A 12291-nucleotide genomic window follows, 5' to 3' on the forward strand; every position below is an offset into this window, starting at 1 on the left:
TAATTAGGGCATAACATGTAATATCTTCCAGCACATTTCCTCCTCGCCTACCCCCCCCCCCCCCCATGACAGCGGGTGGGGGTTCCTCTACCTGCACCTGCTGTCACATTTTGAAAACAGTGCAGCTGTACAACCTCATCATTCATTCACAGGAATCTGTGGCAGACAGCTTGTAGTTTGTAATGAACTGTGTGAGGGCGCTGATAAGCACAATTATAGTCCAATTACAAGCCCTGCAGCTTTCAGAATGACAGCCCGTACAGAGGTATGGGCTGAAAGCTGTAGACCTTGTCTGCAGGATCCTGACATTGCACCCGTGGTTATGGGTGCAATGCTTTGTAGGCTCCTGCAGGAAATAATAATAAATGCACTCTTTTTCCTGCAGAAATATGTGCATTCATTATTTTTTCCCAAAAGGTACACTTAGACTTTAACCGCTTGCAAACCGTATAACTTATATATACGGAGGCAAGACAGCTCTGCTGCGCAGGATCACGTATCTAGTACATCCTTCTGCATTTCTGGTTCTGGGGCACGCATGCACGCCGCCATCAACACGCTCCCGCTGTGATTATACACAGAGGAAGCTGATCTGCGGGTACCGTGGACTCTATGTCCGCTGGCACCTGTCGATCATTAGGCAGAGAGCCAGAATGGAGCTCTGTCTATGTAAACAAGGCAGATCACCGTTCTGTCCAAAGGGAAGGCATTGATCCTGTTTTCCTTAAAAGCAGGAACATGGATCAATGCCTTCCCCTAGTAAAAGCACCCCCCACACAGTACACAAGCACTGGCTAGGCACAGAGTTAACCCTTTGATCACCCCTGATGTTAACCCCTTCCCAGGTAGTGACAGTGCACATTTTTTAGCACTGATCACTATATTAGTGTCACTGGTCCCCAAAAAGTGTCAGTTAGTGTCTGATTTGTCAACCTCCATATCGCAGTCCCGCTATAAGTCACTGATCGCCGCTACTACTAGTAAAAAAATTTTAAAAAATTAAATAAAAATTCCATAAATATATCACAGTTTGTAGACGTAATAACTTTTGCGCAAATCAATCAACCTACGCTTATTGGAATTCTTTTTACCAAAAATATGTAGCAGAATACATATTGGCCTACATTTATGAAGAAATTCGATTTTTAACATTTTTTTTATTGAATGTGTTTTATAGCAGAAAGTAAAAAATGTTCGTTTTTTTTCAAAATTGGTGGTCTTTTTTTGTTTATAGCACAAAAAATAAAAAAAGCCGGAGGTGATCAAATACCACTAAAAGAAAGCTCTCTTTGTGGGAAAAAAAAGGACATAAACTTTATTTGGGTACAGCATCGCACGACCGTCCAATTGTCAGTTAAAATAAAGCGAGGCCGCATCACAAAAAATGGCCTGGTCATGAAGGGGGTAAACATTCCAGAGGTCAAGTGGTTAAAGTAAACCTGACACAAATGTGATCAATTCAAATTTATCATATGATCACATGATTAAATTCAAGGAAACTGATCGATCAGGCTAGCTGATGTAGCGCCCTCTACTTTTAGGTAGGTGCTGGGTTGGTGTTTTTCTAGTTGCAGGACTAGTGGCAGGTAAATTTAGCCAGGCCTTTGCTTCCTTTCCAGGCCTGGTTGTTTTGATTTGGGAATGGGAGTATTAGTATATTGGGGGGTGTGGCCACCTGCAGATCCTCTCCTGCTTTCAGTGGAATTGTTCTGGAAGGGAGGTTGGACTTGAGACCTGAGTGGCAGGCAGCTCATGTGGGGGGCTCTGACCAATCATTAATTTGTATTGGTAGGGGGCAGGCCTCCTATATAGGCTGGGGTCACATGCTTCCAGGGAGGAGTTGTGAAGCACAGGAAAGACAGCATGGCGTGCTGAGATGCTATACCGGACATCCCTATGCGGAGGAGGGATGGAGGAGCCGCAAGAGGAAGGATGTAAAGTTGAGAGCCTTGATCTCTACAGAGTGCATCAGGTTTCTGTGACCGGGCAACACAGTGCTTGACTGTAAGGCGGATCAAGTGGAGGAAGTAGGAGTAAAGCGGCGGAAGTGAACCAACTTATCGGATTCCTGTGGCCGGGGAACACAGGACTCTGATACAAGGAGAAGGTCAGTGTAACATTTGAAGAAGTAGAAGTGCTGGAGAGGGTAGCGTAACAAAATGACTGTGTGACTGTGGAAAACAGTATGGACAATAATTGATGGGCTGGAGCAATAGTCAGTCTTTATTATGTGTTCAATTCACGTTTCAATAACTTACAAAGGCTGAGGGGTGTTGGTATGCGGGCCATGAAGAAGACTGTGCAGGTCTTTGGCCTTAAAGAATTAATACCCCAAAGGAAGCATATCAAGTTGGGCAGAGGAACTGTTCAGAGTAGTAAATCTTCAGCCAGATTGTTAACTGAAGGAGCAATAGTCTGCAGTGAGAACCAACACAGGGGGAATTATTCAGAGTGATTTGTCTTGTTAACTGGAAGCAAAAGTCTGCAGTAAAGACTGGACAGGGGAAATCCATCATTAAGGCCAAGACCATGGATGATAACCTATCCTTCTGAACTCTTCATGGGCATCTCATACATCCCTGATATCTCTCCAAGTTTCATCCCACAAATAAAAGCTAAGAAAAAGGAGTAACTGACTGTTCGTTATTTGTCTGGGTGACTGAAAAGGGGATGGGAGCAGGGTGATTGGCGGATTGCTACAACCACATCAGCAGCCCCCATGGGGGTACCACTACACTGATATTATATGTAAATCCCAACTTTTTCTGTAAAAGTCAGATTGGTCCCTGCACCCTCTTGTCCACACCTAAATATGGGCAGGTCCATGACCAAGCACTACTGCCTTAAAATATTAATTTATAATAGAAAATATTCATACCCCTTGAAATTTTCCATATTTTGTCATGTGGCAAGACTTGAAAAATTGCTGTTCACAGATGTTCTCCATCCAATCTGACAGAACTTGAGCTATTTTGCAAAGAAGAATGGGCAAAAATTTCACTTTCTAGATGTGCAAGGCTGGTAGAGACATAACCAAAAAGACTTGCAGCTGTAATTGCAGAAAAAGGTGGTTCTACAAAGTATTGACTCAGGGGGGCTGAATACAAATTCACACTTTTCACATATTTATTTGTAAAAAATTTGAAAACCATTTATCATTTTCCTTCAACTTCACAATTATGTGCCACTTTGTGTTAGTCTATCGCATAAAATCCCAATAAAATACATTTACGTTTTTGGGTGTAACATTACAAAATGTTGAAAATTTTAAAGGGTAGGAATACTTTTTAAAGGCACTGTAGCTCCGACTGGGTTCCTGAGCTATATGAGTTTTGAGCATTGGGGTTATCGATTTATATAGTTGATATAAATGTAGCTTTAGCTGCCAACGTCTTTAATTGCTGTTTCTGTAACTATTTGTCTTTCAAAGAAAACGTTCTTCCCTCTCACAAACAGCAACAACAAAGGGGTCCATTTCTCACAATTTGCTGACCATGCTTATAAGAGGCGGAGGCGAGACCTGCATCACATTCCCATAGAAAGGAGATTATGAGATTTGAGAAATAAATGGCGAGGTTTGAATAGTTCTTCAGTATTCTGCTGGGCTGGCTGGTTAACCCCTTGTACCCTGCAGCTTAAATTTAAGGAACTGACCAAAACTCCACAGATGTCATCAGACAAGCAAGGAAACATGTTACTGTACTTACCTACTACTGGCAGTATTTAGGAGAGCTGGAAGGTAATGATTCATTTAACCCTATATTACATTCTGTGCTAGACTGTTATAGTAAGGGTTAAGTAAATGGATATTAGTTAGTTAAGATTAAAAAGGAGGGGAAAAGGGATTTTAGAACCAATTTACAAATACTTTTTTGACTTTTATGACCTTGGCAGACCAGTACATACATTTATACTGACATTTTGGTGTACTTGACCGGCTGTGATAGGCTGAAGGTAAGATATGTCAGCTTTTGGAATTTTCTGATCTCTCCATTGATTACTATTACAGATACACCAAAATCAGATTTTTTGTTACAATTCGGTAAATATGTTTTTAGTGCATTACACACAAGTGTTATCATAAAGGGCCATTTGGTTGCTAAATAGTCTTGTGGCACTGAGGTCCTGGGTTGACATCTTGTAACACTGGGACTCTAGATTCAATACTAACAGTTGAAGGTGCACATTTAACCTGAGGTCTAACTCACTGATCTTCAGGGTACTTTGAAATCCATCACTAAATAACAATATGGGGCGGCACAGTGGTGTAGTGGGTAGCACTCTCGCCTAGCAGTGAAAGGGGGTCGCTGGTTTGAATCCCAAACCACGACACTACCTGCCCGGAGTTTGCATTTTCTCCCCATGCCTGTGTGGGTTTCCTCCCACACTCCAAAGACATGCTGGTAGGTTAATTAACTTCTGTCTAAATTGGCCCTAGTATATGAGAGTGAGTTAGGGACCTTAGATTGTAAGCTCCTTGAGGGTAGGGACCAATGTGAATGTACAATGTATATGTAAAGCGCTGTGTAAATTGACGGCACTATATAAGTACCTTAAATAATAATAATAATGAGATTGCGTGTTTGGCCATACTCTGGTACAGAAATATCCTGAAGAGCTGTCAATGCATTATCTAGGATAGTTTGCATTGATGCTAAAACCCATCCAGACACCAGTATGCAAAATCTAAACACTGTTAATTTGTCAAAAATATCAAAAAAGGCAAGCACTCATTAAATATAAAATAAATACTTGCTACTATGTCTACTTCCAATGCCAATATCACCCATAGTGTAATAAACCAACTTAAAATACTACAATGAGCAATATACCAAACAAGAAGATTCAAAGGACCAATTTCTTATTAAAACATATATATATATATATATATATATATATATATATATATATATATATATATATATATATATATATATATATATATATATATAATTTTTATATTTATAGGAAAATTCTTCATTAAGAACAAAGGTCAACAGACATCCACTATTAATTGGTCTATGGGAAGTCTTAAATCATCAAGATAAGGAAGACATTTAGAAGACTTGATGGTAAAAGATATCCAATTTCCACATGTCCCATGTATAAAATGCCAAGTATTCATTAAATGTATTTTTTTTAGGTAGCTCTGTTACATTATGGTTAACAATGGTGATGAGATTGCAGGAGGGGAAGAGGGTCAAGCCGAGTTTAGGGTGATGAGGGGAAACCTGACCAGACACCACAGGATCCACATAGCATCCACGCGTTATCAAAAAGGGAATCAAGATTCCATTCTAGGGAGTTGATGTTAATTGTCTATCCAAGGAGACCAGACTTTGGCTATCTTTTAGAGTAGCCATCATCTTTTCCTGTGTCATAGTACCTATGATTCTTAGCATAGGTTGCCTCCATGTCTTTGTGATTTTCTAGCTCAAAGCCAAGAGTATAAAGGGTACAAGCTTTTGTTTGTGTTTAGCTATATCAAATATGGGTCTATGTAATAGAGCTTCCCAGGGTGTCCTAGAAGGGGAGATTCCATTCCCAAGAAATATGATGAAGTGAGTCAGGTGGCTTTGCATCCTTTGAAGCAGTTTGGGGGCCCCTGGCATGAATTTAGCAATATGCAATGGGGCCATGTACCATAATGGTGCTGGATGTAGACATATGTATAAATAATATCTATCTTTTATGTGTTTATATTTTGCCTACAGGTGTCTGAAGATCTGTGAATTGCTAGAAGCTCAGTAGCTTTTATGTTTTTTGGTTGATTATATTAGGAACAAACACCCACTAGATAAATAAATATATGCGAGTCTGTATGAAATTTAAACAGAAACAGTTTTGTTATATCTCATCCCCTCATTTTTTGTGTGCAGTTAACTGTTTACCCTTTGGTTTATTTTATATCGGTATTATGGCCAGAGATTTCTGTGGATATAAGAATCTGCTGCATTGGTAAGCAAGGAATGAAACTCACAAAAAGAGGTGATTGACTGTAGTGCTGAACTGGAATATTAAGCTGTAATGGTCACTGACTCAAGAATGAATCAGCTTTCTGAAAAAACAAAACAGTAGCATGATCTGGCAATATTATCCAGTCCCCTTTATGTCAATCATGGGAAGCTGCGTACTTCCTAACGTTTAGAACAGTGGTCTCCAAACTGCAGCCTGTGAGCCAAATGTGGGCCTTTGCAAGCCTTTATCTGGCCCTTGGGGCAATATTCTTTCCACTGACAACAAGAGTGGGGCATAATTCATGCCACTGACACCAACAGTGGGGCATAATTCATGCCACTGACACCAACATGGAGCCCTATTCCTCCAACATGATATCAATTATGGGACGCTATTCCCTCTACTGACCACAGATGCTACATGATTTCTATACTCCCACTCACCACAAAGCCTGAGGCATTGCTTATTCTCACTGAATTCAAGATATTTTCTACCCCCACTGGCCACAATCTGGACCCCCAAAGCTCTGGTTTGGAAAGAAAGAGATACATTATACACCGGCTTTGTCTACCCAAATTCCACCCTAGTTCGACAATATTTGTACATACCAAGTCCAATTCTAATAATCCCCACTATTTTGAGACCAAAAAATTAAAACAAACCCAATAAAACCAGACCCTTACACTCCATTCACACTTATGCGACTCGTCATATGACTTTGAACATAAACGTTGCATACACAAGTCTTACCCTACGTTTTTCAATGATATCCATTCATATACAACATGCACAACTTAAGGTAGTAGCGACTTCAAAGTACCGTATTTATCGGCATATAACACGCACTTTTTCCCCCTGAAAATCAGGGGGAAATCGCGTGTGCGTGTTATATACGCCAATCCCTGCTGCCTTGGAGTGAAAGGAAGGAACGAGAGCCACTGGATTATATACAGCCGGGATCTCCTTTGTATCTGGCGCTCAGTCACACACAGTCCTGCCCCGGCATTGGACCACTGCTCTGTCCATCATATGAGCCGGGCGGGACTGTGAGTGACTGAGCTCTGGATACACAGGAGATCGCGGATCTGTGTCATCCAGCACTGGCGCGGCTGCAATCATCTGCAGACGTGTACTAAACAGGCTGCAATCATGGGCATGCAAGAGGCTGCAGATGGGCATATTAGAGGCTGCAGATGGGCATGTTAGAGGCTGCAATAATGGGCACATTAGAGGCTTTAGATGGGCATGTTAGAGGCTGCAAATGGGTATGTTAGAGGCTGCAATAATGGGCACATTAGAGGCTGCAGATGGGTATGTTAGAGGCTGAAGATGGGCACTAAACAGGCTGCAATAATGGGCATATTAGAGGCTGCAGATTGGCATAGATCAGGCTGCATTGATGGGCACTGGTGAGGCTGTAGAGCACTGACCCTTATTTTAAAATGTATTTTCTGAAACTTCCCTCTTAAAGTTAAGGTGCGTGTTATACACCGTTAAATACGGTAGTTCATGCACTACTTTGGTCCGACTTTCATGCAACTTGAGGGCCAAAGACATCAATGTTAACCCTCAGAAGTTGCATGAATGTCATAACTGAAAGTTTTACATGCAACAGTGGTTTGTAGAGGGACAACAAGTCACATCCAAGTCGAAAAGAAAAATTACCGCGCTAACACAAAAAATGTAAATTATTATATAGCAGCAGTTCTAAAATTGTGGGATATACACAATCAAAATAGGATAGTGGGTAAATAGGAACTGTGCTGCAAACAAGTAAATTATAAATAGATCTCTGAGGGATCTACATAAATATTAAAGAAAACATATTAAACACTACCCATGTGAAAATAAAACAGTATGAAATATCACATCAGTGAAATAATAGAGTCCAAATATAAATTCAAAAGATGTCCAATAGAGTGCAATGAATTTAATAAATTCTTCCAGTGACACCACGTGAATAAATCCACCACCAGGTAAATTGAATGCTTACCAACGGCAAGCTGTGAAACAGCTTGTAATAAAGACCAGGCACACAATCGTATTGACGTCCTAATAAGATCAACAATATGGGGGGAGGATGACCAGGATAGCCAGGCAAACCAGGCAGATCAGGGCAACTCAGTCCAAAGGATCAGTATACAGGCAGCAGAAAGACGACGTCTTTCTAAGACGAAGCGTACGTCGGAAGGTTGAAGCGCTGATGTCATCGCTGTGTGTCTCGTCTCGAATGGGTGTTTGCTGGCCGGCCGGCTGCTGCATTTTTATCCTTTGCTTTTAAACTCTGCTGTTACGTAAGTGCAATAATCTATTTGATAAATTGCTTAAAATTACTGATTTGCGCTATGGAAAGCCGTGTTTTCATTCTTTTTGGGTCCTCCCTGCTGCCTGTATACTGATCCTTTGGACAGAGCTGCCCTGATCTGCCTGGTTTGCCTGGCTATCCTGGTCATCTTCCCCCCCATATCGTTGATCTTATTAGGACATCAATATGATTGTGTGCCTGGTCTTTATTACAAGCTGTTTCACAGCTTGCCGTTGGTAAGTATTCAATTTCCCTGGTGGTGGATTTATTCACGTGGTGTCACTGGAAGGATTTATAAGCTTCATTGCACTCTATTGGACATCTTTTGAATTTATATTTGGACTCTATTATTTCACTGATTTGATATTTCATGCTATTTTATTTTCACATGGGTTGTGTTTAATATTTTTTCTTTAATATTTATGTAGATCCCTCAGAGATCTATTTATAATTTACTTGTTTGCAGCGCGGTTCCTATTTACCCACATACAAGTCGCACCAATCCAAAGTTGCACCAAAGTTGCACAATTTTGGAGTTGTATAAGTGTGAACGGAGCCTTAGGGTTTGTTCAAACAGGAAGCATTAAAAGAAGATAGTTGAGCCACCATGTTACCTTCCCAGAACTGCCCACCTAATCACAGAAATGCAGCCACTCTGGGCTGCGCACAGTGATGCTTTGTTTCATGGCTGCAGCAAATGCCATGTTACATTTAGTGACCAGTACGGCCACCAAACATGACCCATTCAAGTTTATTGGACTGTGGCACCAATTAGCCTGCAACTGTGTGCAATGCACAGTGGGTTAAAACAGGCATTAAGGAGGTGACATATCGTCATCTCACAGCCTGTCAATTGCCCTCTGAAAAGCAATCTGCACATGTGATTGAGTCCTTATGAACAAAGACATGTGAGTAACATTTCACTAAATGCAAAATCGACCTAAAAGAACACACTCAAATTGATCCAAACACTCCAAAGTGCAGTGGGGATTAATGAAAGCCAAAACAGTGCCAGTTGAAAGAGATTTCAATCAAATGTCATGTCAGTAGAGCTGGGAAACAGTTTGGGTCCCTGGCAATCTGGTGTAAATAAATATATACTGTATGTAAGCCTAATGAAATATTTACCCCTCAGTTCAGTTACTGTTCCACTGTCAACTCAATTTTAATATTCTTCCCTCACTTTTGGTCTCCATGATAATGGACAGGACACCAGGACATATACAGGGAAGATGAATCTCCATAGCGGAGACACAGACTGCAATGAAAACCTGAAAGAGACTCTGACTGTTTCACCTTCCAAAATTATTTGGCTTTGGTTACACTTTAATGACTTTTATATAGCTTTCTTTATGTTTTTGTAAAGCCTTTTCTGACATATTTTCTATATTCATTTTTAGATGCCGCCATTTGATGCTCTACACACATTTTACCAAAGCCTAACAAGAACCAAGAGAGTGACGCCAGAAGCAGCAGAGGGCTCCGGGCTGTGCCGCTGTCTGTCCTCTGTGGATCTGGTGGCTCTGGGTGTGGGAAGCACTCTAGGGGCTGGTGTATATGTCCTAGCAGGGGAAGTGGCTAAGGTGGACTCTGGGCCCAGCATCATCCTGTCCTTCCTGATTGCAGCCTTGGCCTCTGTGCTTGCAGGACTATGCTATGCAGAGTTTGGAGCCCGTGTACCACTCACAGGATCTGCCTACCTATACAGCTACGTGACAGTCGGAGAGCTTTGGGCCTTCATTACTGGGTGGAACCTGATACTTTCCTATGTTATAGGCAAGATTTATTTTTCTATTAGAGCCTTTTCATAATCTCTCATTTCATTTTAATGACTTCCTAGCTCCTAACCAAAAGAGGGTTACAGTGTGGCTCTCTCGTTTACAAGATCAAAGGGCCCTTTACCACACAATCAGCTGTTTCCAATCACAGCTGATCAGAATGTAAACAGAGTAGCCGGTTATTGGCTCTCCTTTCCTCACATGCTGTAACAGCATGAGGAGAGGAGAGCCAGTAGCCTGCAATCTTGACAGGGGTCATGTACACAGATAATCATCAGTGCCCTGATTATCAGTGCAGCCCCATTAGTGCCCATAAGTGCTGCATATCAGTGGTCATCAGTGCTGCATATCAGTGCCCATTAGTGCCCGCCTATCAGTGCCGTATATCAGGGCAACCTCATCAGTGCCTCCTCTACAGTGCCCATCGGTGCTGCCTCATCAGTGCCTATCAGTGCAGCCTATCATTGCCCATCAGTGAAGGAGAAGAATTCAGAAAACTAAAAAAAAGTTGTTGTTTTTTTCAAAATTTTCCATCTTTGTTTGTTTAGCAAAAAATAAAAACCCCAGTGGTGATTAAATACCACCAAAGAAAGCTCTATCTCAGGGATCTCCAAACTACAGCCCTCCAGCTGTTGTGGAACTACATGTCCCATTAGGCATTGTAAAAGTCTGACATTCACAGACATGGCTAGGCATGATGGGAATTGTAGTTCCTGAACAACTGGAGGGCCATAGTTTGAAGACTCCTGCTCTATTTGATAACAATTTCATATGGGTACAGTGTTGCATGACCACGCAATTGTCATTCAAAGTTCAATAGCACTGAAAGCTGAAAATTGGCCTGTCAGGAAGGGGTTTAAGCGTCCAGTAAGCAAGTAAGAGACCCTGTCATCAATTAGAAAAATTACAGGTAAAAGCACAGAAAATCAAGTATTTTTATTATCCATAAATTATCTTTTATTAATTTGCAGCATGCCTTTGAACTTACTACAAAAATGGTCTACTCAGTTTCCCAGCACAGCCTCCTTCATTCTTGCTTGCACTTCATAGCCCTCTCTTCTTATGGAAGTGTCTAAATATTGTCTGTGCTTGCCCAGCTCCTCTACCCCTCCCTTTCCACTTTACATTTATGTAGCTCCCAAGGGAGTAGAGAAGGATAATATTATAGATTATAACTTGAGTCTGTTAAAGCTGCTGACATCACATCCAAGATGGTGGCACCCAGCAGCAGTCTCAGAGCTTTTACAGGTAAATAACTTGCATAAAATATATTAAATGCACATACAATCTCATAGGAATGTTTTTGCTGAAATTAATGGTCTGACAATAGGGTCTCAAATAGGACTTTAAATGTTGTTTTCAATCTTATTTTAAATCTGCAGCTTTCAAGAAAATAATGCCTAGTGAATCTGTCACGATGGTGTTTGTTCGGGCTCTTCCTGTTATGGGGCTAAAACTCTCTTTCCCATTCTAATAATTGTGATTCAGCATTTTCATCCATCCCACATGCAGCCCTGATAGAGAATACGGCTGGTTGGGCTGACACACATTGTGCATGGATGGCCTGCTGTTGTCACTATCAGCAAGCTGGACAATGATGTACATCAACATCAGATATTACAGCATCTGAGATGGAAATAATTATTTTGTGTAAAAAAAATGTCAGTTACGGTATCTCACAAAAGTGAGTACACCCCTCACATTTTTGTAAATATTTTATTCTATGTTTTAATGTGACGACACTGAAGAAATGACACTTTGCTACAATGTAAAGTAGTGAGTGTACAGCTTGTATAACAGTGTAAATTTGCTGTCCCCTCAAAATAACTCAACACACAGCCATTAATGTCTAAACCGCTGGCAACAAAAGTGAGTACACCCCTAAGTGAAAATGTCCAAATTGGGCCCAAAGTGTCAATATTTTGTGTGGCCACCATTATTTTCCAGCCCTGTCTTAACCCTTTTGGGCGTAGAGTTCACCAGAGCTTCACAGGTTGCCACTGGAGTCCTCTTCCACTCCTCCATGACGACATCACGGAGCTGGTGGACCTTGCGCTCCTCCACCCTCCGTTTGAGGATGCCCCACAGATGCTCAATAGGGTTTAGGTCTGAAGATATGCTTGGCCAGTCTATAATGTTTACCCTAAGCTTCTTTAGCAAAATTACTAAATAGTGCTTATTGTTCAGAAAAGAGGAGATTATGCCTACATCCCTAGACTAGATAAATTGCAGACAGGGGGAATTACCTCT

The 12291-nt window shown here is 41.2% G+C and overlaps 1 protein-coding gene across 2 annotated transcripts in view; it reads left to right on the top strand.

Moving 5' to 3' along the window:
* The first annotated feature begins 3456 nt into the window (after positions 1-3456).
* LOC141132554 (cationic amino acid transporter 2-like) overlaps positions 3457-12291 on the top strand; it is a 51448-nt gene continuing 42613 nt past the window's right edge. The window contains exons 1-2 of one of the 2 annotated variants that reach the window (XM_073621112.1): positions 3457-3739; positions 9664-10039. In XM_073621112.1, coding sequence (XP_073477213.1) covers positions 9664-10039 — 376 coding nt within the window. In that variant the 5' untranslated portion in view covers positions 3457-3739. Of the gene's footprint in view, positions 3740-8232; positions 8253-9663; positions 10040-12291 lie in introns of those variants that run through there. The other variant, XM_073621113.1, reaches the window with a different exon arrangement.

Source organism: Aquarana catesbeiana, linkage group LG03, assembly GCF_042186555.1.
Source record: "Aquarana catesbeiana isolate 2022-GZ linkage group LG03, ASM4218655v1, whole genome shotgun sequence".
NCBI classification, from domain to species: Eukaryota; Metazoa; Chordata; class Amphibia; order Anura; family Ranidae; genus Aquarana; species Aquarana catesbeiana.